Here is a 27,784-nt window from a genome sequence, read left to right as displayed (position 1 = left end):
GGCTCTATTGCATATTTGCGGATACTCTGCAGATGAGCAGAAAAAAATGTTGAGTCGATTATTTTTGTAAATTGCGTGCAAAAAGTGGCAGCAGAATGTGATACTGTTGCAAGTGTTGCCAGAAATTCACGCAGTATATTATACTTTGGCACGTTTGCAACACTGGTGTCGTGATTTCATCTCGCACTATCTCGCCTAAATATTATTTGGACTAAATGGGATATAATCTACTGAGTTTAGTTCAGGGCTGATATGCGTAGTCCCCTATAAACTAGTATTCACAATAAATACTTTCATTTTGTTAACTTTTATAAAAGAAGTTTTTAATAAACATTCGCGCATTTTAAGCCCGAAAATAAATATCTGATTTTGTACTTGCCTCTGAGTCATGTCTCAATATCTCAGAAACTTCGTCATCGTCACTATCCCTCAAATTAAGAAAACTCCGAGTCACTCTTTTGCCGTGTTTCAAATTATCGTTGCATCCGCCCCATTGAAAGTCTTGACCAATTTTATTTTGTTTCCGCGGGCCACAGATACACTTAGTCATTCGACCTTCTGCACACGATCGTGCAATAGTGTGCGTTAAAGCTGCTGCAGTAAGTGCATGTACAAAAGCTGTTTCTTTGTATAATTTCTTAAAAATGTTACGCTTGCCTCGGGTTTCAATTGAACAATTCCATCGATCATATCTGAATTGACTTTCACAGTGTGATGTTGCTAATCGTCGTGCTTCGAATATTGAATTTGGAAGACCAAACTCTTTACGACATTGGTGATTTTGTCGCCTCGTAGCAGGCATATAAAGACAGGGACCACCGACTTGTCCTTGTGAAGTAAATACCGCCATTATAGTATGCTCAGATATAAAACGCTCTCTGAAAACATAAAAATATAATTAACATGTTAACGTTACAGTTACAGTTTAATCTAAACTTATAGTGTTTCCTTTATACTAGTACATACATATATATAATTTAAGTAAAATATTAACATCATTTTTGTGTAAGATTTATATATAGCGTAAAATAGTCATTATATATTGCCATGTTCCGGCCGAGATTTAAGCTATTGGGATAATCTCAATAATTTATGGATTTATCAAGATTTCGCCATTGAGGTGACTTGAATATAATCTACCCGAAATCTCCCAGTGCGTCTCTGATTTTATTAGACACTACAAACTGTTAAAGCTAAAAAAATTAAGGAAACAAATAAAGTCAAGTGACCAAGTGAAAATGGCAGTATGGTATGAAAAAAGGAGGGTAATATGGCGTGGGACTGTCGAAGCCCATATATTAGAGTTGTGGCAAGAAAAAACACTACAGTATCGATCTGTTAGTCAAAAACAACTGGTTTATAAATGTTCAACAGTAGTCAGGATAGATCACTGAATGTAATTTAAGCACCTTAAACTTTTGGTGGGAACATGATATTAGATGACTGAATAATACGACTTGAATTACGTACGTACATCGTTTATTAATCAGAGGATGTACCTATTGCTACCATTCCTTGTCATATAAAAATTTCAAATCTAGCAACTTCTCAGGTACAATTATTTTAGGTTTTTGGGAAGGCTAAGAATTAGGATAGTAAGGATAGAAGAAATTCTCCAAATAAAGAAAATATACACAAGCACATATACAGTTACAGTTATTGATTTATGACGCTTTTAGTACTTTTTAAACAGTACCGTTATATGAGGAGTGAACGGGGTTTTCATCCGATTGCGTCCAGTTTCACACCATAAGTAGGAGTTTTTGTAGTATTCACACTGAGCAAATTTGGTTGTTGTACCTTAAGCGGTTTCGGAGATATGCACATTCAACTTATTAGAGGGGCCACTCCCACTTTTCTAAAAAATTTTGCCCAGAAGTTCCTCTTCCTACTGCAATCCCCTGTGCCAAATATGAGTTTTACTCGTATATCTTAATTAGATGCTTAGTTATGGCACTTTATAGGTTTTCGGTTAATGGCGCTTTAGGGGCGTGGCAGTGGTCCGATTGCGCTTACCTACGAACTCGAACTTTGTTTTGTACTAAGGAACCTGCGCACCAAATTTCATCAAGATATCTCAATTTTTACTAAAGTTACAGCTTGCACGGACGGACGAACAGACAGACAGTCACCCAGATTTCAGATTTTCTCGTCACCCTGATCATTTATATATGTATATATAACCCTATATCTATCTCTATTAGTTTTAGGTGATATGTACAACCCTTAGGTGAACAAAACATAATACTCTGTAGCAACTGGTTGCAAGAATATATAAGTAGTAATGATTATTTCGGCAACACAAAATTATAATCGTGTGATGATTAAAGCGAAATCTTTCAGAATTTCTTTTCCCTTGATAAAATTATTTTATGAAACCTTCATATTTATGTATACATTGTACACATTACAAACAATGATGCAATTTGGTCAATAATATGTCCAGTCACCACCGGCGTCGAAAATTGCCTGGCATCTTCGAGGCATGCTTTCTACTAATTTGACGGCGTATTCTAGTGGCAAGGATCTCCAGATCCGACGAATTTTGTAAGACAACTGCTTCAAAGTGTATGTGCGTCTTCCACGAAGCATCTGTTTCACATTTTCAATAGAGTTTACATTGGGCGACTGCGACGGCCAATCCAATGTAACGATGCCAGATTGAGTTTTCCACTGAGTACAGAACTTGCTGTGGTGTTTAGGATCGTTGTCCTCCTGCAGAATCCAATCTTCATTTTTCCTGATGAACCATCGTTTGGCAGATAGCAGTAAAGCCTTTTTGTAGAGTTTTTTCATTTTATCGGTATTTAGGTTGCCGAACCCCTGCTTTAAAACGCAGCCCCAAAGATGCACCTTTATTCCATGTTTTACGGTCCGCTGAACAAGTCTATTGGTGGAAGTTGACCAGGCTGACGTGAGAACAGAACGTGCCCATATAGAACATTCATCAGTAAAAATGACATTTTCAAAATCTCTATCAATATTATCATGCGTCCAAGCGAGTAACATTTGTCACAAGTTTTTCAGCCAACAGAGGCTTCTTCATTGTTTGCGCCATTTCAGATCATGAGTATGAAGAATGGTTCGTATAGTTTCGTAGGATATATCTAAACCTTTTGCCATAAATTTTGCTTGTCTTTGCCGCAGTTATAAAGCAGGATTCTGCAAAACAGATTCACTATTATTTTGTCATCTTTTTTGTTCACTTTTCCTATCGAACCACCTTCTGGTAAATCATCGACATTTTGATTGCTGATTGTGACATTTTGAGACCTTTCGGGTAGATGCAAACACAGCTTCGTAGAGCGACGCGTACTTAGCACCCATGTCGTTTAACGTGATTCTCTTTCAAAAGGTCAACGACAACTGAACCTATGTTGACAATTCATCAAGGACAAAGCTTCCCTCTATCGGCTCGCGAAGGAATTAGAGAATCTTAGAAATCTTTCATTAACTGTTGGTAAAGTCGACCACGCTTTTACTTGACAGACTGTAAGTCCGCGTGTTGGATCGAACATGGTTATTTTTTGAAGCACGAACAAGGCCACCAATGCAAAAAGGAGTTTTACGCAAAGAACTGAAGCTACCCAATATTATTGTGGTATTTCACTTAGCACAGCTAAAAATAGGTGAGAAACCTGTGAAAGCGTTTATACAAAAGTTTTTTAAAATATGTTGTTAAAATAGATGTGAAAAAGGTAAATAATAAGAAAACAACGTGTATTTATTTGGGCACTGCCGAAAGGAGCAAAAACATAAAAGAACTGCGAGTAACATGTAAAAATAGTCATGTCTTCAGCAATATGTGCGCGTAGCTAGAAAGTCACCACAAAATATGTTTGACCACCGTTGATATGCGCACACGTGCAATTTTTGAAAATGTAATATTTGAAAGCAAAAAAAAAAAATGGAAAATTGGTGTTAGTGGCGGTTTTCCGACAAAGTGGGAGCTCTACAACGACGTTCATAAGGTGTTGGACGGTTTCAAATCAAATAATTTGACTGAAGTAATGGACTTAATTAACGGCAATTCTAATTTACTCATTTTGTTACAAGAATTGTGAAATTTGTCCACTTTTGAGCAATATTTATGGAGTTTGAATCAGATGAAATGGAGGTGCTAAGTGAACTGAGCAAGAAAAGTTAACAAAGCACCAGGAACATCGCTAGAAAATGAGGAAAAAGTTATAAAATTACTTTAAGAAAACAACATTTTACTTTCTATTTTAATAATAAATAAATATTTTATATTTAGACGTTCGATGTAACGAGGTTTTCAATATGAGCGCTAAAACTGTTATTTTAAATAAATCAAAATAGGTTTGGGCTATAAATTACATATATGTAAGATTGTTTATTTCTGTGAAAGTACATTCGATGCCATTATGTATGGAATTCGATTTTTATTGCATGGCCACTACGGGCGCACTGACGGCGAACCCAATTTTCGATGGTTTTCACGAAAAAATCGGCCGATACTGCTGCAATTTCACGTTTGAGGTTCATCAATCGTCGCTGGCTTGGCATAGACCATAGAATTGACGTAGCAGCACATCTAACGGCGTTATTTCGTGAGACAACACGTCCACCAAACTTGATTTTAATTAATCGATTGTGACATTCGGTGTGTGACATGTTATGCCGTTCTGTTGGAACCACATATTGCCCAAATAAATATCATCCAATTCGGTCAAAAAATATTCGGTTAGCATTAAGCGGTAGCGATTCCCATTCACAATAACGTGCCGGTCTTGATAATCACGGAAGATGTGTGGCCAAATAAATCCGCCGATAAACCGAATCAAACTGTTATTTGTTCGGGATGCAATCGTGACTTATGGAGTACGCAAAAACAAGTTTTGACTCCGATCTTCGGTAATAAATTTTAGTAATTTCGATTCGTTGTTGAATCGTATATCTTTCCACGATGAAATGGCAAACTTTACTGAAGAGAAATGACAAAGGAGCAGAAAAAATATGGCACTGTTTGCCGTTTGTTGTTTCCGAGGCTTCACATTTTTTTTGTTTTCACTACAATGTTACATCCCCTTTATATTGAGGAAGCCCCAATAATTCAAAACCCTTTACAATATCTTTAATTTAACCTTGTGTTGGTGAATATGTGTCCAACATTGTCGATTAATTATTCCAAATAAACTTGTATCAGGGGCTACTATCTACTATCATTGAGTGCGGTCAACATCCAAGTGTGCTCCGCGACAATTTACAAATAAACTAATCTGTGGTAATTCGTAGGTAGGCGCCGTGGGAGGCACAACCGAAAACCTATAAAGTGTCATAACTAAGCCATAAATAAAGATATTAAAGTAAAATTTGGCACAAAGGATCGCATTAGGGAGGGGCATATTTGGACGTAATTTTTTTGGAAAAGTGGGCGTGGCCCCGCCCCTACTAAGTTTTTTGTACATATCTCGGAAACTACTATAGCTATGTCAACCAAACTCTATAGTGTCGCTTCCTTCAGGCATTTCCATATACAGTTTATACATGGAAAAAATCGGATAATAACCACGCCCACCTCCCATACAAAGGTTATGTTGAAAATCACTAAAATTGCGTTAACCGACTAACAAAAAACGTTAGCAACACTAAATTTTACGGAAGAAATGGCAGTAGGAAGCTGCACCCAGACTTTTTTTTTGTTGAATTGAAAATGGGCGTGGCGTCGCCCACTTATGGACCAAAAACCATATATCAAGAACTACTCGACCGATTTCAATGAAATTCGGTATATAATATTTTTTAACACCTTGATGACATGTACGAAATATGGGTGAAATCGGTTCACAACCACGCCGTCTTCCAATATAACGCCATTTTGAATTCCATCTGATGCCTTCTCTGTATAATGTATACATTAGGAACCAATGATGATAGTGGAATAAAACTTTACACAAATACGGTATTTGAACTGAGGTATCCCTTGTGGAAAAATTGTCGTGATCGGACTATAACTTTTCAAGGTACCTGATATCGAACACGAAGACAGAGCCTAACCTAACCCAACCTAATTTTTCACCGAAAATATCGGTAAAGCTCACAGAATTTAATTCTAATTAATTTTACAACAAAATAAAAAAATATGTAAATGAAGGATAATGAAATCCGGATTATCAATTTATCATGCGAGAGTATAAAATGTTCGGTGACACCCGAACTTAGCCCTTCCTTACTTGTTTTAGTAGTATTTGATGCCACCTAAGACATTAAGGAAATTCACCAGATCAAACTCATTCTTAGTACCGTTGTCAAAGTTGAGCCTATTTAAGCATGTAAATTAATTCCACAGTGAAAAAACTGTCAAGCTTTTGGACATATAAAAAACCTCTGTGGTAAGCCATCGAGGTGTGTGAAATGTGGAGGCAAACATCCTACTATTGAATGCCGAAAAGCTGAAAAAGACCCTGCTTAATGTTGTAACTGCGGCGATTCTCATCCTGCAAGCTACTGTGGTTTTGTCGTCGCAAAAGAACTGCAAAAACTTATACCACTAGATAAAAATAATGGTAATTCAGTTGAGGAGAATGCCAATGCTTCGACAAACAAACCCGTTGTGAACACAGGAGAAGTAAAATCCCTTCCTTCCGTTTCTAATGTTTCATTTGCGCAAATGACTAAACAAGGCCATACAAATACAATTCAAAAAAGTAGTCCGTTATCCCAAATTTTGGATAAACTAAATGAGCAAGAGAAACTATTTAAGTCGTTTAATCAGAGGCTCAACGCTCTTAAGTACCATCTACAATTTATTGATGAACAGTAACTCTTTGAGAATAATGCTATGGAACACTAATGGTCTTTCCAAACGTAAAAATGAATTAGAAGTTATACTTCACGACAGAAATATTGATATACAGTCTGTCAAGTAAGAGTGTGGTCGTGATTGCCAGATTGAGTTTTCCACTGAGTACAGAACTTGCTGTGGTGTTTAGGATCGTTGTCCTCCTGCAGAATCCAATCTTCATTTTTCCTGATGAACCATCGTTTGGCAGATAGCAGTAAAGCCTTTTTGTAGAGTTTTTTCATTTTATCGGTATTTAGGTTGCCGAACCCCTGCTTTAAAACGCAGCCCCAAAGATGCACCTTTATTCCATGTTTTACGGTCCGCTGAACAAGTCTATTGGTGGAAGTTGACCAGGCTGACGTGAGAACAGAACGTGCCCATATAGAACATTCATCAGTAAAAATGACATCTTCAAAATCTCTATCAATATTCTCATGCGCCCAACCGGGTCGCTTTGTCACAAGTTTTTCAGTCAACAGAGGCTTCTTCATTGTATTGCGCCTTCTCAGTTCATGAGTATGAAGAAGGGTTCGGATAGTTTCGTAGGATATATCTAAACCTTTTGCCATAAATTTTGCTTGTCTTTGCCGCAGTTATAAAGCAGGATTCTGCAAAACAGATTCACTATTATTTTTTCACCTTTTTTGTTCACTTTTCTTATCGAACCACGTTCTGGTAAATCATCGACATTTTGATTGCTGATTGTGACATTTTGGGTTCTTTCGGGTGGATGCGAAGGAACACAGCTTCATAGCGCGACGCGTACTTAACACTCATGGCGTTTAAGGTGATTTTCTTTCAAAAGATCAACGACAACTGAACCTTTGTTGACAATTCATCTAGGACAAAGCTTCCCTCTATCGGCTCGCGAAGGAATTAGAGAATCTTAGAAATCTTTCATTAACTGTCGGTAAAGTCGACCACGCTCTTACTTGACAGAGACTGTATGTCTATTATCTGAATCGCATTTTACGAACCAATCTTTTTTTAAATTTAAAAATTATGATTTAAATCACACACCACACCCGGCAAACTCAGCATGAGGAGGGAGCGTTATAATTATCAAGAGAGATATTGAACACTGCGAGGAAGATCCGATTAAGACGGAAGAAATTCAATCTACAACAATTTCGGTTAAATTGCACAATCACCCATTGTATCTTATTGCTCTGTATAGTCCACCTAGACATAATATAAAAATTGAAACGTATATGAATTTATTAAATAGTATATCATTGGTGGCGACTTTAACGCAAAACACACTCATTGGGGATCTCGTTTCACTACAACCAAAGGTCGAGAACTTCTCAAAGCTATACGAGCAGTTGGATGCAATTTTGTTTTTACAGGAAAACCCACCTATTGGCCTACAGATAGACAGAAATTGCCAGACCTTCTGGACTAAAGATTGCTCAGACCTAAGCTCTGACCATTCCCCAGTGCTACTAACTCTGTATAAAAAGCCAGTTATTTCGGCCGCCAAGCCAACATTATGTAATAAACACACTAATTGATATAAATTTAAAAGTATTGTGAATAAAGTTGACCCAAAACTTAAGCACATATCGACTGGTATTGAGTTGGACTGTGAGGTCGAAGATTTCACAAAAATAATGCATAACGCTGGGTGCAAGAGTACACCAAAACCCGCGTGAATCTAAGTGGTACCAAATACCCAAAACACATCTTAGAAAGTATCCATAAAAAGAACAAGCTTCGACGGAGATGGCAGAAAACTAGTTCCTCTGCTATCAAAACTAAGCTAAATAAATATACAGCGAAACTAAGAGCACAAATTAAAGAATTTAAAAAATGTTCCTTCAAAACTTATCTGGCTAAACTCACAACCGATAAATCCACCGACTATTCACTCTGGAAAGCTGCAAGAAATATAAATGAACAAATAAGACATGTAGCACCATTAAAACTAAACGAAACTACATGGAAAGCTGCCGTATTTGCAAATCATCTGAGAAACACATTTACGCCTAACGATGGGTATGAGATAAACTGTGAAAATAATTGGTTGGATCCACACATCAGCATTTATTTCTCCTGTTACTACTAAAGAAATTTAAAATCTTATCGGGAACACAATACTCAAAAAGGCAACTGGTTACGATTTAATAACTGGAGAAATGTTATGCAATTCACCAAAGAATTGTATAAAAAACTTGTAAACATTATAAACAGTGCTTTATGCCTAAGATACTTGCATCGCTTTGGAAAGTATCTGAAGTCATAATGATACCTAAGCCGGGTAAGCCAGTACACGACGTTACATCATATATACCAAATTGACCAGGTACACCGAATTTGCTTTTGACCAGTGACACAGTTTTGTTAGCAGCTGGAGAGTGAACTTCAGTCGACGACTGCAGACAGCAGTCAACGCAATTACTAAGTGGGCATCTAAGTGACGTATCAAATTAAACGACACCAAATCAATTCATGCCAACTTTACCTTGAAAAAGCCGGCATATTGTCCAATTTATATAACTAACATTCCTATACCACATCACAACAGTGCTAAATACCTAGGTATCACCTTAGATGCTAAGCTACGCTGGAAAGAGCATGTCAAAAAAAAAAGGAGCGAGCTTGATATGAGATTTGGCAAACTTTACCACCTAGTTGGCAGGAAATCCAAACTATCAATACAAAACAAACTATTAATATATAATCAAGTCCTAAAAGCCAGTGTGGGCCTACGGAGCCCAACTATGGGGTTGCTCAAGTCAAAACTGTATTGCCAGCATTCAGCGCTTTCAAAGTAAGGTACTAAGAACTTTGGTTAATGCTCCTTGGTACATTAGATCTGCTGACCTGCATCGTGATCTAGGCGTGAATTCAGTGGTAAATGAAATCTCCAAATTAGCAAAGTCTCACGAACTGAGGCTTAGACAGCACGTTAATGAGAAAGCCTCCAGACTCATCGAAACTGCTGGGCGAGAAATCAGGTTGAAACCCAAGAACCCGACCTAGTAAGACAACAGTAGCAGTAAATGTATTTCTAAACATTTAGCTGTGAAGGTGTGAAAATATTTTAAGTAGCGGCATCCAAGTCAGGACTGGTGTCAGGAAGGGGTGCGTGCTATCTCCCCTTTTATTCAATGTAGTGATGCGTAAAGCGGGTGCGACTAACAGGGGAATATCTTGGGGCTTAAGCTGTAGCCTAGTCTCATCGCACATCTCCTTGAAACTGGAAGCTGTTAGTGATCTCGCCGCACAAACTGGACTTAAAATTAATGTAGCGAAGACAAAACTCATGTGCATCAACACAACCGAAACGCCAAACCTACAGATCGCTGGAACATGTCTCGAAGAAGTCTACGAGCTTTGCTAATGAGATAGCATTATAACTAAAAATGGCGGTTCAGCAGCAGATATACGAAATCGTATATTCAAAGGTCGCGCCTCTGTAATGTTGGATAAAGTCTGCACATATATCAATACGTACGAAGCTAAAAATATTTCATTCAAGTGTGAAATCCGTTGTGTTATATGGCTGGGAGACGTGGAATATTGCAGCGAATATTTTACAATCCTTTCTTAATCGATGTCTTCGAAAAATTATGCTGATATTCTGGTCTAACGTTATTAGCAATGCTAACTAACTATGCACATGCATTTATTGTTGACAAAAATTTTGAAATTTTGCTTATGAAACAAAGTTGGTGTTTGACTTTTTTCACGGTATTGTTAATTTATGTTTGTCACAGGAATACAAGTGTTTTCCAAAGTAAACAGGACTTTTTGAGTACAGCGGCCCTGTTGGGGGCGATTGCCTAGTCGAAATTATTATTGAAACTCATGGAAATGAAATTGAACATCTCCAAAACATCGATTTATCGCAGTTTGACCGAACATATGGGCTTACGAAAGGTGTGTGCGCGGTTTGTTCCGCACAAATTGCCTGAAAACCAAAAATTGTTCAGAATCCAATATTCGAAGGACATCATTAAAGAGGTCAAAAAGGACAAAAGCTTCCTTCACAATATTGTGACTGATGACGAAACGTGGTGTTTCTAATATGATCCCGAAATAAATTGCCAGAGTGCTGAACGGAAGGCACCGGACGAGCCGAAACCCAAACAATCGCGCTTGGAGACGTCAAAAGTGAAAACAATGCTGATTTGTTTTTGTGATTCCAAGGGTATTGTCCTAAAGAATTTGCTCCACCTGGCCAAAACGTTAATGCGTGTTCGACCTTGGAGTTTTGAAGCATTTGGTACGTCGTATTCGACGTGTTCGAATATCGCGAAGATGGAGGTTGCGTTTGTTGCACGATAATGCGTCGTCTCATGGATCAACGCTTGTGACCGATTATTTGACCAAAAATTACATTTAACCATTAACCACTCCCCGTATTCACCTGATATTGCACAGTGCGACTTCTTCCTTTTCGGAAAAATGCATTTGCGTAGAGGCCATTCAAAAGGCTTGCACCAGCATTCTGGCGGCCATACCGGCCAACAAGCTAAAACACTCGTTCGACATGCAGAAGGAGACTATTTTGAATAAAATAAATTTATTTTTCCATTTGTTCTGTTTTGTTTTTGTCCTGTATACTTTGGAACATGTCTTTGCTGTCTATGGAGTTTTATCAGTTTTCGTTTTTTTTTGGTTCCTCTGAAGAATATGTAAATAAGGTAACACCGATTAATTAATAAAAAATATACTATATATATATAATATATAATACAGGGAAGCTACTATCACAACCGACAGCGAAACGATTTTCTACTCGACTAACTGTGAGTACTCATAACCAACTCGGCATAAGGGATCTGTGGGACGACATTTTAAACTCTTTACGTATAGCTGTAAGAGAAACCATAGGTTTTCGTAAAGGTCGAAATAACAGTTAGCACTGTTGTGAGAGGTTGGGATTGATACCGAGGCGCATATGCAAACAAAAACAAATAGGCGGAAGTAGGGCCCAAAGAGGTGATTTAAGAAAAACTTGATAATTCAGAAATACGTTTAGAAACAAATATTTTCATCGAAACTTGTTGACCTTATGTTCAACTCTAGAGGCGCAAAACCTGGTCTCCTGGTTTCGCTAAATCATCACAGCGTACAGTGGGGTGGGAATTCTTTAATTCGTGAACCTCATACCAGAATCTGGAGTGGGGGGGAGGCGGACTGATTCACATTTTATTTTAACGGGAGGCGGATCGAAGACATCGTATGTACGACATATTAGCACAGAAAAAGCTTAAAGTGTTTATGGTAAACTGGGAGACGTGAAAATATTACAAATTTAGCTGAGTCTTGGTAGTGTCAATCCCTGACTTGCCACTAAGTTCGGGTGTAAACAAGAATTTTGTACTCTTGCAACATGCTAGGATACAAGTGAAAGAAATAGTTACCTTCAGCTGGTTGAGAATGAATTCAATATTCGACGAAAGCCTGAAAGAATACAATCATAGTTGTTGTCGCATTAACTTATATTATAGGTATAGTTTATAGAAATTACACTCACTTAGTGGAAAACGTCAACATGCGCCAACTACCGTGGGGTGAGTCTCCTTAACATCGCGTACAAGGTTCTATCGAGCGTATTATGCGAAAGATAAAGCCCACCGTCAACAAACTTATTGGACCTTATCAGGGTGACTTCAGACCTGGAAAATCAACAACTGACCAGATATTTACTACTCGACAAATTTTGGAAGAGACCCGTGAAAGGAGAATCGACACACACCTCCTCTTCGTCGATTTTAAAGCTGCATTTAACGGAGAAGGTACTATCTTCTATAAGAGCGTGCAGCTGCTACAGCTGGCGTAAGCTGATGATATTGATATCATTGGCCTCAACACCCGCGCCGTTAGTTCTGCTTTCTCCATAATGGATAAGGAGGATAAGCGTAAACACCACCAACAATGTCAGCCTGGAAATCCAACGCCAACGGATTACCTTGCCAACAGGTGCTACTTCGGACTAAGTAGGCAATTGAGAAGTAAAGTCTTCTCTCGACGAATAAAAACAGAACACTATAAGTCACTCATTATTCCCGTCCTGCTATATGGTGCAGAGGCTTGGACGATAACAACAACTGATGTGTCGACGTTGCGAGTTTTCGAGAGAAAACTTCTGCGAAAGATTTATGGTCCTTTGCGCGTTGACCTCGGCTAATATTGCATCCGATGGAACGATGAGCTGTATGAGAAATATGATGACATTGACATAGTTCAGCGAATTAAAAGACAGCGGCTCCGCTGGCTAGGTCATGTCGTCCGAATGGATGTAAACGCTTGAAAGTATTCGACGCAGTACTCACCGGGTGAAGTAGAGGAAGAGGAAAACCTCCACTCCGTTGGAAGGACAGCTGGAGAAATACCTGGCTTCAAGTGGAATCTCCAATTGGCGCCATTTTGCGAGAAAATGAAACGACTGTCACGCTGTTGTTAACTCGGCTATAACCGCGTAAGCAGTTTTCACGCCAGAAAAGAGGAAGAAGAAAGAACATCAACCTTGATTATTTAAAATCAAATGAGAAAAGGAAAATTGAAAAATTGTGGAAAAATTTAATAAACTTATTTTTTAAAAAGGGTCATGCTCACAAGTACAAAAACAGTGGTGCAGGAAATAAAAACAGTAACGGATCAACAAATAAATTCAAGAATATGTAGATTAGCTCCCAAACATGAAGAGGAAGTAAGAAGACAAGTATGTGAATTAGAAGAGCAAGAAATCATTAAAAAAAATCACAGTAGATATAGCTCACCAATCTTACTTAATAATACCATTGAAGATAAATAATTCAGGAATTCAAAAATTCAGGCTAGTAGTTGATTATAAGTAGGTAGCTACAGCTACATTCCAAATATTTATGAATGACATATTGAGAGAATATATTGTATAATTAAAAAAGGTTTCGTATGTTTAGACGACATACTAATATTTTCAATTTCTTTAGAAGAGCACATAAGCTTATTGAGAAAAATTTTTTCGCTCGGTCCTTGTTGTCAAGGATATCATTTATCGTGATAACAATATAATGGTATTGTTAAATTGGCAACCTACATTTTTTATTGACTTCGTAGATACGTATTACGTAAAAACACCTTCACAGTCGCTGCATCTGCATCGTTTTCGTTAAACCTATATTGGGTAGTCCAAAAAGTCTTTTCGTAATTTGTCAATAGATGTCGTTGCAGTCGTATATCTCCAGTGCTACGAATCACATTGTGTCACAGCATATATTTTTGGAAAAGTGAGATTTTAAACTTAATTTAACCAAAGAAAAATTAAATTCGGGGAAGTTTAATAATATTCCCTACATTTTGAAATTTTTGTATAAAAAGGGGAAAGTGTCACTAAGCCACTCATGAAATTTGTGAAGTTTATGGAGAGGATGCTGTATCAGTTCATGTAGCTTAAGAATTATTCGCTCGATTCCGTTCTGGAAATTTTGAAATTTTCATTTACACTGATGAAAGTTTTACACTGGTGGAATAATGTCTCTAGCGGAAAAATGGCAAGAAGTGGTCGACCAAAATGGTACATATTTGTTTATTAATTTATTAGTATAAATATAAAAAAAGTTGAAGTTTGATTAGAAATACAAAAAAACCTTTCGACTACCTAATATACTCTCTGATTCTTGTTATAGTGAAAAACAGTGCAGGAGTAGAGCAGGAGAGTGCGCTCCTCACACCCTATATCTAATCATATGGTAGTGTTTAATTCAACATACTTGTACATCGAATGTAATTGCAAAAACGACGGTTAAAACCCAGATACTACACGTAAGAAAATACACACTTGATCGTTCCTTTTAAATACTACATTGTTCTGTGTAATGCTTCAGAAATATGTTTTTGTCAGCTATTATGCACTCAACTCAAATTATGATTCAACTTGTTCTTGTTCAGTTACAACTATTTAATTCATATACATACTTGTATATGTAAAATAAATATTGTTTAAAAAAACTAAAAAACACGCTTTTAAAGCATATCAAAATAAAAGGTGAAAAATAATTCTTTGTATAAACTAACAATAATAATGAAAGAAAAATTCCTGCATTATTGTGAGAAAAGCGTGGGGTGCTATGTAACATATTTTTCATATATCGAGCATGCCACGCTTTTCTCACAATAATCCAGGAATTTTTCTTTCATTATTATTGTTACGACCTTATTACTTGCAACCATCCTGATGGTAAAGCACATGGTGGATCTGCTATTATTGTTAAGTCCGCTTTAAAATATAAGATACTAGAACCAATCTCGTTGCCTTCAGTTCAAGCAGCCTCTATTGAAATCACAAGCGTTACTGGAGGAATCGCCATAACCGCACTTTATCTACCTCCGCGTTTCAAAATAGATAAAAAGTCATTTATTACGTTTTTCAACAAACTGGGCAGTCGATTTCTGGTTGGTGGTGATTTCAATGCCAAACATCCATGGTGGGGATCTCGTCTTACTAATCCGAAAGGTCGCGAACTATACAAATGTATAACAGAAAAAAATCTTAACGTTCTTTCTACCGGCAGGCCCACTTACTGGCCCACTGATCCAAACAAGATACCTGATTTAATCGATTTTGCTGTTCACTTAGGAATTGATTCTAATCTCCTCGAAATATTCAATGATGACGATCTTAGCTTAGATCATTCCGCTCTCATTATTAACTTTAATTCGCCTGCTTTAGTCACTGCTCAGAAGCAGCGTATATTAAATAAGAGATCTAACATAAAACTTTTTCAAGCCCGACTTGAAACCAATATTAATCTCAACATGGAGATTAACTCAACAAGAGATTTAGATGATGCTGTGGAAATATTTGCCAACAAAATACACGAAGCCGCCTTTTTAGCGTCAACAGTTGTAAAAAATCTTGTCGAACACAAAGAAATAGGCAACCATATTCTGATGAAGTCTCTGAATTGGTTAAACACAAGAGGCGACTTCGAAGGATTTGGCACAACAGCAGGAATCCAAATGACAAAACAGCCCTTAACAAAGCAATCAAGGAGCTTAAAACTAAGTTGGCTGAACTTAAAGAAGAATCGATAGGAGAATACCTCAAAAATGTTGATCCAAACAAGGACGGGGACTATAGTATATGGAAGGCCACCAAATACCTAAAACGGCCCACCGTAAGACAGGTTCCGGTAAAAGATGCCAACAATTCTTGGTGTAGATCAAACACAAGCAAAGCTCATGCTTTTACCAACCATCTTAAAGCATCATTTGAGCCATTTAACTTCAACAGTACCAGCCAACGCCGGGACGTTGAAGAATACATCGACAGTCCATGCCCAATGGATAAACCTCTAACAAGCGTAAGACTCTCAGAAGTTCAGTCGGAAATTTCGCGGTTAAAAAATTCAAAGTCTCCAGGTCACGACAATATCGACGCATGGACAATCAAAAATCTTCCCAAGAAATGCCTGTTATTTTTAGTGTTGCTTTTTAACTGTAGCTTCAGGCTAAGTCATTTCCCTACGCAGTGGAAATGTGCTGAAATAACTATGATACCAAAGCCAAACAAGCCGGAAAATGAGTTATCTTCATATAGACCAATAAGCCTACTGACAATATTCTCGAAAATACTCGAAAGAATATTTCTTCGAAGATTACTGCCAGAGCTGGAAAGGCAATCAATCATCCCAGATCATCAATTTGGTTTCAGACAAATGCACGTTACACAAGAACAATGCCATCGTATTGTGAAATCTATACTTTGTAGCCTGGAAGAGAAGAAGTATTGTTGTGCGATTTTCCTAGACATTCATCAGGCATTTGACAGAGTCTGGCACTCAGGCCTACTGTACAAAATTAAAATGATACTACCTACCCCGCTATATCTCTTCCTCAGATCCTATCTGAGTTTCAGGCATTTCTACGTTAAAATTCAAGACGAAATCTCGGACAAGCAGGAGTCCCCCAAGGTAGTGTTCTGGGACCAACGCTCTATACAGTTTTTACCGCAGACATGCCAATACTAGAAGACGATAAATTAATAGTTGCCACCTACGTAGACGACACTGCTATACTTTCATCCTCCTACTCGGCTAGTGAAGCTGCTGAAACCGCACAAGCACAGTTAGATCAATTGCCATCCTGGCTTAGAAACTGGAACATCTCGGCAAACGCCTCGAAATCTGCTCAAATCACCTTCATATTGAGAAAAGAAGAGTGCCCCAGCGTAAATCTTAATGGAGTCATAATTCCTAAATCCAATAGTGTAAGATACCTCGGATTACATTTAGATAAAAGACTTACTTGGCGCGAACATATTAGAGCCAAGAGAACACAGCTCAAAATTAAAACAAGAAAAATATATTGGTTGCTTGGCCCCAAGTCTAAACTTAGTCTGAAAAATAACATGCTTCTCTACAAAGCTGTGTTAAAACCTGTGTGGTCTTATGGCATTCAAATTTGGGGTACTGCAAGTAAATCCAATATAAATATTATTCAAAGATACCAGTCAAAAACTCTTAGACTGATTGCTAAGGCTCCGTGGTATATCAAAAATATTCATCTCCACAAGGATCTGAACACATCTACGGTGATTGACGAAATAAAAAGATACAGCTCTAAATACATCACAAGACTAAATTCCCATCCCAACACACACGCCATAAACCTATTAGACAACAGTGAAGACACACGACGACTTCAAAGACTGCATCCTCTAGACCTGCCCTTTAGATCGTAAGAACTAATTAAGTAGTTAATACAAAAATAATCATACGATAATCATTTAGATCGTAAGAACTAATTAAGTAGTTAATACAAAAATAATCATACGATACATTTAATGATCACCCTTACTTTAAGGCCAAATTGCACTTAATGCATCAATGTGAATTATAATAGTCAATTACATTTACTTATTGTTTTACGACAGATTGTAAATAAAGATATGCAATAAAAAAAAAAAAATTATTATTGTTAGTTTATACAAAGAATTATTTTTCACTTTTTAGTTTGATATGCTTTAAAAGCGTGTTTTTTAGTTTTTTTTTTAAACTATATTTCTTTTTAATTTTTTAGTTTGATGTGAGAAACGCCAAATTTGTTAAAATATGAGCTATGACATGTATAGGGTGGGCCATATAAAATTTTAAATTTAAAAAGTCAATAAAACAAAAACGGCTTGATAACATTTATTTAAAAGGTTGTTTTATGAAATTTATTTGTGGAAAACAATTTCGGACAAATGACCACCACGGCTAAGTCAACAGTAGCTTATCCGATCCACCCAATTTTGGAGTACTTTCTCGATGGTTTCAGGCCTTATGGCAGCTACAGCAGCTTGAATCTCGTACTTTAGATCTTGAATTGTTTTTGGATGGTTGGCGGAACATTTATCTTTAACAGCTCCCTACAGAAAATAGTCCAACGGAGTTAAATCGCAGCTTCTGGGAGACCAATTCACATCACCTCTTTTGCTGATTATGCGATTTTCGAAGATAGGGCGTAAAAGATTGAGTGTAGCGTTTGCAGTATGACACGCAGCGCCGTCCTGTGCCCCAAATGCGACAATGTTGCTTGTTAACGTAACCATCGAGGTGGAAATGAGCCTCGTCCGAAAAGATGATTTTTCGGTAAAATTGACCATCCTCGTTTTTTTTTCAATATTTCCCAGTTTTCTTCTAGTGGATAGCGACACATTCGTAAATTTTGGACTTTTACTGAATATCTGTCACTTTCCGAATGGTATTTGACGTTTCTAATGTCGAAATATAGATAATTCTAATTTAAAACGTTAGATGGCCCACCTTTATTATTGGTTAAGTAAATCGATAATTAGGCAGCATTTAATATCTACTCGTAACCTTTCATTGACTAATTGTTACATTATTTGCGACCAAGTTCTATTGACGACTTTACGAATTATTACTTCTTAACCGAATCATTTCTTCTAAAGCTTCACTGATACATGGGGTTTTACCTGTCAACTTTGAACAGTCTAGTTCTTCAATTCGAATACCGTCCAAAGATCTACAACGACTGAGTGCTACATAAGCTTGTCCAGCAGCAAACAGTCGAGACCCGAGATAAATTACTGCATGCTCTACTGTAGAACCTTGCATCTTATGAACGGTCGACGCCCAACTCAGTATGCTATTTAAATGTCACCAAAACTAGTTTTACTAGTTGCAACTAGTGTTGCATACTTTTAAGCGCATCTTTTTGGTGAGCTGCTTAAACTTACTATCGCCTTCCTACAGTGACGCTCAAATATTCTAGGTTTCAGTACCACTTAAAAAGGTTACATACATACATACAAGTGAAGCTAATAAAAGCGTATTAATAAACTACTGTACCCTGCCAGTAGCTGTGTGATGTTATGTAATTTTGAGGTAAAAAAAGCTCGGAACTTAAAGCGTAAACTGATATAACAAAAAAGTATACTTTAATTACTTTGGTATTTATTAACCTTTCAGCACCGTCCGCAGACGATTATAATTAAAATCTAATTCTATTCAAAATATCCGATTTTTGAACTTCACCTGAAAACAATTACTTACTTAACTAATTTTATTAAGATAACTTACATATTTGCTAAAATACATAATTGTTCGCCTACGAGTTCATTTGGTATGATATAAATTGAAGTGTACATTGGGCGCAGGACGAGTAGACTGCATTGCTCCAAGCAAGCGCCGGCTTGTACTTTTATACCGGAACTACTAAAATGAAAGACAAATTTCAAAAAGCTAGGGCAGAGGCATCGTGCAGGAGGACATAACCGTTCCTGTCCATTTCAGTCCGCCCACCTGCAAACGATGCACTGTTAAAACTGTTTGATGAAGGCAACAATGAAAAATAATAAAACTAATAATCAATCAAAAACAATAGTAGTGCGTGCAATACTAGTGAACATTCTGAAATAGTAGATATCCACAACAGTCGATAGGACTATCGACAGTTTATTTTGACTATCGGTGGATTATGCCATAACAAAACTAACCAAATATTTTAATAAAATTGTAAAATTTTATATGATACTAGCTGACCCCGCAGCCGTTTTCCTGCGTGAAATTACATAGGCGTTTTGAAATGAAATGAAAATTAAATTTATCATTTTTTTTATTTTCAATGTAACGCAGCTTGATAAACAACATTTTTTGATTTCTGTTGCGGTGCGTAAATGTACAGAGAAGATAGTTTTCCAACTCGTAAGCACGCTATGTATATTCGGCCGTGTGAAAAACATAACAGCTTAAAATATATGTCATACACTTCTAGCGACTATCCTTGTGTCCTGATGATTGTCATCTCAAATGCTATTTTTACTGGAAACGGAATCCGTTTGAACTGAAATGGCAAATCGTGAGAACTCAAACAAATTCGTAGAATCAAGCATTCTGCCCCCTTGTATTCGATAGCTGCGTCACAAACAGTCGGGTTCCATTACACAGTTTCGGCGGTTGTAGATTGCGAAGCATAATAACGACAGATCCAACTTGGAGACGCAAATGATGCGGTGGCATACAAAGCCCCTCCAAAGAATTTAGATACTCCACTGGATAATTCACGGCGTCGTCTTCATTGTCAAGACGATCGATCGATTTGTATGAGCGCAATTCTCCCGGAATTTGACTTTGAATCTTCCAGTTTAAGTCTAAACAATTCGTGATGAGTTCATCTTTCGATAAACGGCAGATGAAATTGATTAATGGAAGTATCAACCGGAATTTATCCACATTCAATTTTCAGATGTAAAATGTCTTCGGCAATGTCATTTTTGTTCGTATCCCGTAATAGATGCGGATTTGGAGGCTGATATGTCGAAATGATTATCGTGAAAAGTGTGCGAACGTCATTTTCATTCCAGTGATTATCATTTTCCAGCAATTGTAATTGCTGGCTTGCTTCTCAAAAAGTTGTACACGCCGTATCATTCACAGTACGCAATGTCTCAAATGAAGTTGAACCGCGTACAATTATCAATAGCAACCGAAGGTAGAAACAATCGTCGTTTTTCGGGTGGATTGTGTAAATTCATCTTAATGCATTAATTGATAACACACCTGGATGTCCATTTACTGGTTGGCCTTGCTTTCTGCGTAATTATTTCTTCAACAATGCATTCCATGCATAATATCGAGGTATTTCCGAATGTTCTCGCAAACGGATTACTGACGAAAGTTGAGCGTAAATATTAATTTTGTTGCTGGCGGTGTTTCCATTGGCTGTACTATATTCCCTGGGTTGAAATATACTCTTTGACCATTCTCCAAATTAACTGCGAGACGCACAACAGTCGGAAAGCGCTACAAAGTGCTTTAGTGCAGTTCACGTATCAACCGTATCGTTTAAGACCAATAACCGCCATGTTGCTTCCTTTGGTGATGTACTTACAAACGTATTTTATTGATTACACCAAACTGCAATACTCAACATTGATATGCGCTTTGAATATGAATTCAAATGAATATATTACGATCTGTGTGTTGTCAACTTCGATATTCACACTTCTAAATTGAAAGCTGAATGTTCTGCCATTGTCGTGTAGTGAGCAACGCCGATAAAGAACAGTACAGTACAGCCATCATTTCTTGTTTGTTTTTCCGAAAGAAAAGCACGTGGATAGTGTTTGGTGAATTTATTGTCAGACATACAAATCGAAGTGGGATTGTGGTATCCGCAAGGCCCATGAATCATAATGGTTTTCATCACTTCGTATAATACTGGATCTTTCTCTGCATCAGGAATTTCCGCAGAAATGATTTCATCAATTTGATCTGGTGTAACCACCATCCAAAAAGGAATGTGTGCGTGGGGCAAACCTCTCTTTTGCCACTCAACAGAGTACGAGACATCTAGTATCTAATCGCAACATACTTATATACGTTGCTTCTAGATAAAGTCCATCGAAGTTGTTGCTTGAAAAGTATTGATGTGACATCGTGACGATCGCTTGCTGATTGACCGCGATCCATAATACCGCACGTATGTCATCGCATCTTGGGAGTACTCGGTCAAGTGCCTTGCGCTGCTAATGTACTTATGTGGATGCCAAAAAGAACACCGACCGATATTACAAATTTAAATCTGTAATTGATCACTTTGTGTGCAACACACATAACATTTGCACTGAATAATTTCAAAAAATTTTTGAAGCAAACGACAAATTTGAACGATTCAAATAACTGAAAAACAAAAAAAAAATTTGTATGGAAAAAATTAACTTTTTGGAATAATCCAATTTTCCGACTTTTCCTCAAGAAAAGCATACAGGTTTTTTTTTATTTCTAAACCTTCCCCGATCCACACAGAACATTCTCTGAAAATTTCATCAAGATTGGTTCAGTCGTTCCCTTAGCGTTACTAATAAACAAACAATCATTCGTTTGTATGGGAAAAAGAAAAGGGCTGTTTTTAGGGGTTTTCCGGCAATTATTTGGGGTTTTCTTGCCATCCTTGAGCCTCAACGAACATTTTAAAAAAAGAATTGGCAAAATTTGTCGAGGCGTTTTTGAGTTATGCGCTTACCAACACATTTCGCGATTCATTTTTATATATAAGATGAAATGTACATATATTTTTCAATCTTTCTGAGAGATTTTCTTAATATTTTTTTCCATAAGAACCTTGTACAGAGTATTAGAAAACTCGAAAAAAAATTCACGCGTGATGCCGTCACAACGCATGCGTTGTACTTCGTGTAATTATGTGTTTTGAAATGAAAAAAAAGTTGAATTTACGTTGTGCTAAAAATCATTTATTTTCGATTTTTCTAAATTTTTTTCAATGTAACGCAGTTTGATAAGCAACATTTTTTGGTTTCTATTCCGGTGCGTAAATATACAGAGAAGATGGTTTTCAAACTCGGGAAAACGCTACGTATAATTGGCGCGCACCTATGCAATCGTAGTTACGATAATTTGGCCAAATTGGCATAAACATTCGTGATGAGTTCATATTTCGTTGAAGTGAATTGACAAAAGGGAGGTGGAATTGATATCAAACCACTGGAACCGAAATTTGCCTATTTCCAATTCTTAACGAATACGATGTAAAATGTCTTCGGCAATATAGTTTTGTTAGTGTTCCATAATTGACGCGGATTTGAAGGCTGATATGTCGAAATGACCATCGCGAAAAGTGTGCGCAATGACTGAAATAAAACTGAACGACGTACATTTATTAATAGCAACCGAAGGTATTAGCAATCGCAGTTTTTCGGGTGGATTATGTAAATTCGTCCTAAGGAATTAGTTGAGAACACACCTGGATGCCAATCTATTGGTTGGCCTTGCTTTCTGCGTACCTATTTCTTCGGCGATGCATTCCGTGCATAATATCAAAACATTTCCAAATAGAGCAATGTTCTCACAAACGAATCACTGACGCAAGTTGAGGAAAAACTCGTCAATGTAAATTTTGTTGTTGGTAGTGTTTCCGCTGGCTGTACTGTATTCTCTGCCATTCTCCAAATGAACTGCGAAACGCACAACAGTCGGAAAAGTCGATTTCACCAAACTACAATATCAAACATTGGCATGAGTTTTGAATGTGAATTACACAATAGTGGCGAATATGGTACGATCCATATGTTGTCGACTTCGATATTCACTACTCTAAGTTGAATGGTAAATGTCCTGCCATTGTCGTCTGATGAGCTACGACGATAGAATGGATATCCATCATTTCCAGTTTGCGTTTCCGAAAGAAAAGCACGTGGATAGTGTTTCGTGCATTTATTGCAAGTGGGATTGTGGTGTTCGCAAGGTCCATGCACCATATTGGTTTTCATCACTTCGTAGAATAATGGATCTTTCTCTGCATGAGGAATTTCCGCAGAAATGATTTCATCAATTTGATCTGGTGTAACCACCATCCACCACTCAAAGAAGAATGTGTGCTTGCGGCAAACCTCTTTTTTGCAACTCAACAGGGTACATCCAGCATCTGACTGCACCATACTTGTATATACATACGTTGCTTCAAGATAAAGTCCATCAAACATCGTAGCTGTTGTTTGAAAAGTCTTGCTGTATTATCGTGATGATCGCTTGCTGATTGACAGCGATCCATAATACCACACATATGTCATCGCATCCTGGGAGTCTCATGTAGTTCATGTGTCTAGGGCTGCTATACGTTGATGGCAAAAAGAACGCCGACCGATATTAGCGCGATGTCTTAATTGCTTCGTAAAAAATTTCAATCTGTAATTGATCGCTTCGTTTGAAACACACATAAAGTGTTCACTGAATAATTTTCAATAATTTTTCTTTTATATAGCCGGAATAAAAAAGCAAGCGACCGAAATTGAACGATTCAAATAATTTACAAATCAAAATATTGAAAAACAAAACAAAAAAGAATTGTATGAAAAGTCACTTTTTGGAAATTTCCAATTTTTCGACTTTTCCTTATGAAAAGTATATGGTTTTTTTTATATCTAACCCTTTCCAGATCCACAGCGAACAACTTCTGATTTCATGAAGATTGGTTCCGCCGTTCTCGAGCGTTAGCGTTACTAACAAACAAACAATCATTTTTACTTACATATGTACATATGTATGTATGTATGTATATACAAAATAAAACGTTTGTATGCGAAAAAGAAAAGGGCTGTTTTTAGGGGTTTTCCGGCAACTTTCGTAATTTCTTCTTACATAAGAACCTTCCGCTAATAATAACAAATACAACAAAAAAAAATCAGCCAAGTCGGTTCAGCTATTCACGCGTGATGCCGTGACAACGAAAACGGTTTCATTTTTATATATAAGATAACTACATAATAATGTAACTGAATCATGTGTAGAAGCCTCCACAAGTGAGGAAAGTTCTCTGAGCGCCATTTATTTGGGAGTGACCATAAACGGATCTTTTACATACGGCTTAAGCAACTCACGACTTCCGGTCTTAGACCAAGCATCCTCATCAAAGAATATCCATTTGAAGCTGAGCTAAAGTAAGAAGGTGCACCATTCCTACCAAGGGTTTGGGATCTGCCAAGTAAAACGCGCCAATGAAAAGGAAGCAACAGCATCGGATAATAGACCCCCCTTTTGATGACGACCATGGCAAACACATTAAGGATTACGATTTCAGGGCATGCACTTGGAATGTCCGTTCCCTTAATTGGGAAGGAGCCACTGCCCAGCTCGTTGACTTCCTAGTAGAAGTAAAGGCTGCCATCACCGCCGTCCAAGAAGTGCGATGGACGCGACAAGGACCGAGACTAGTAGTCCTTGTGGAATTTACTACAGAGGCTTTATAAAGGCGTCGCCGACTTCTGGCGTCCAGCCAGGGGGATGAACGTCTAGTTACAATCCACATCAAAGAAACGTTCTTCAACATATCCCTGATATGCGCCCACGTCCCGGCGGAACGGCCGATGTGACTAAGGATGACTTCTTTGAGCGCATGGAGCGAATCTATGAAAGCTGCCCCTACACGATATCAAAAACAAGCTTGACGAGTTTAATGCCAAGGTGGACAAAGAAGGTATGTTTGGCACAACGGTTGGTAAATTCCGCCTCAAATTTGTTGAGGCCCGAAATATAGTTATTTGTAGTACTAGATTCCTGCGTATCAAAATTTATCAAGCTACGTAACTGTCTATGGATCGAAAAACCATCAATCAGATTGATCATGTTGTGATAGATGGAAGGCACGTTTCCAGTCTTTGAGATGTGCATCTGCACCGAAGTCCTTATATCCACTCGAACCACATTATTGCAGCGAAGATACTCACCCGCCTCTGAGCACAAAAAAACGCATGTTACTAAAGGAATAACCATTGAAAGCCGGAAAACTTTCTACTTTCACTCTTGCTCTCTGAGAGCACTAGTCAGCAATTCGGTATAAAGAAAAAGTGGAAGCATTTCAACCTCCTTACATAAAGCTGCAAACGAATCCATTGCAGCAAAAGGAGAGAGGGCTCGAAATGAGCGATTACGAAGAGCTTGACAAGCGGGCCGATAGCAATAGTTCTCGAAAACTCTACGAAAAGATGCGGTGTGCGCTGTACACAATTCACAGAAAGAAAGACCCTACAATCTGCGCAAACTTCTGTGGGACAAGCCTCTCCATTTGCTTCGCTGCCTTATCCATTGTGAAGAAAGCAGAACTAACGCCGCGGTTGTTAAGACCAATGATATCAATATCATCAGCATACGCCAACACTCTTATAGAAGATTGTACCTTCTCTCTTTAGGTCTGCAGCTCGAATTATTTTTTCCAGAAGTAGGTTGAAGAAGTCACACGAAAGGAAATAACTTTGCTTGAAACTTCATTTGGCATCCAACGGCTCGGAGAGGTGCTTCCCGATCCTGAAAGAGTTTTTGTTTTTGCTCAACGTCAGTCAGACCGTATTAGTTTTGCGGTCATACCAAATTCACACATCGCGGAATAAAGGCTGCATCTTTTCGTGCCAATCAGTTTGTCGACGATTGGCTTTAATGAACCACACAATACGCTCGATAGAACTTTATATGCGACGTTTAGCATATCCCACGGTGGTTGGCGCAGTAGGGTCTCTTTTTTCTTGTTTTGTGGATTGGGCAGAGCACATTTAAAATCCAATCGTCGGGCATGATTTCCTCCGACCATACTAATGAATAGCTCGGCCAGCAATGCATCGCCCACCGTCACTTTGTTGTACGATTACCTCAGACTGGTAATTGCTATTCGAACTTCTTCTTGGTTCACCTTCTCCGGGCGTTATACTTTCACAACTATTTAGCAGGCTGGAGAAGTGTTCCCTCCATATTTTTAGTATGCATTGGGCATCAGTCACTAGATCACCTCTGGGGGTTCTACAAGAGTATGCTCCGGCCCGAAACCTTTTGTTAGTCAACGCTTGTTTTCTAGAATTTTAGAGCATTACCGCGGTCCACCAGCTTGTCAAGATCTTCGTACTCATGCAATTCGGCCTCTCTCTTTCTCTGTCTGCTAATGCGTCTCATTCAACGCACGGTATCTCTCCCATCCAGCACGTGTTGTGGTCATTGCGAGGTAGGCAGTCTGATTTCTCCCCGCTGCGACACGGCGCTGCTCATCGTACTGGATGTTCTTTTGCATTTTCCGAAAACCAGTGGTTTCGGTCGCAGCTCTACGTAAGGACCTTAAAATGCCCTTATACCAAGTTGTTGACAAGTGCTCTCAGAGAGCAGGAGTGCAAGTCGACTAGCAAATCGACTATCTGTTTTGATTGAAGCTTCTCTACGCCGAACCCCCCTTGTGTTTGTTGACGTGCATTTTTTGCTGCACAGAGGCGGGTGTGCGAATCTTGACTGCAACAAGGTAGTGGCCGATGTTAGGACCAAGGAGACATGTCTTCCATCTATCAGAACATGATCGATCTGGTTGGTGACTTTTCGATCCGAAGATAGCCAGGTAGTTTGGTGAATTTTTCCATGCTGAATCTTAGTACCACAGATAACCATCAATCCATTTGTGAATGTTTCCTCGTTGAGGTTGAATTTACCGACTATTATGCCAAAGATATCTTCTTTGTCCACCCTGGCATGAAAGTCGCTAATCATGTTTTTGACATCGTGGCGGGGCAGTTCTTATAGGTGCGCTCTAAGCGATCATAGAAGGCATCTTTGGTCACATCGTTCTTCTCCTCCATCGGGCGTGGGTACAATTCAGTGATATGTTGAAGAGCTTCGCTTTGATGCGGTTTGTGGCTAGACGTTCATCCACCGGAATGAGGGACAGTACTCGGCGACGGAGTCTCTCTCCCACCTCGAATCCCACAACGAACTTACGCTCCTTTATATGGTACTGTAGTAAATGCCGGTAGCGGTGGTGTCAGCCTTTATTTGCACTAGTACATGAACCAGGTGAGCAGCGGAATGTTCTCAATTAAGGGACTGGACATTCCAGGTGCATGCCTCAAATGGTAATCCTTAATTCATTTGCCATGGTCGTCATCAAAAGATTGTTATTTTTCATTGGTAGCGTTTTTTACGTGGCGGGTCCCAAAGCCAGCGCACAAACCTGTGGGGGAGATGTTTCGTCTTCTCACTTTAGCTCGCCTTC

At 38.2% G+C, this 27,784-nt stretch overlaps 1 protein-coding gene across 1 annotated transcript in view; it reads right to left on the bottom strand.

The window, feature by feature from the left end:
- LOC105224958 (protein Wnt-4) overlaps nucleotides 1-27,784 on the bottom strand; it is a 214,670-nt gene that overhangs the window by 35,813 nt on the left and 151,073 nt on the right. The window contains exon 3 of the mRNA XM_049462597.1: nucleotides 380-878. Coding sequence (XP_049318554.1) covers nucleotides 380-878 — 499 coding nt within the window. The remainder of the gene's footprint in view (nucleotides 1-379; nucleotides 879-27,784) is intronic.

This window comes from Bactrocera dorsalis, chromosome 1, assembly GCF_023373825.1.
Source record: "Bactrocera dorsalis isolate Fly_Bdor chromosome 1, ASM2337382v1, whole genome shotgun sequence".
Classification (NCBI taxonomy): Eukaryota; Metazoa; Arthropoda; class Insecta; order Diptera; family Tephritidae; genus Bactrocera; species Bactrocera dorsalis.
This window is presented reverse-complemented; position numbering and strand designations above follow the sequence as displayed.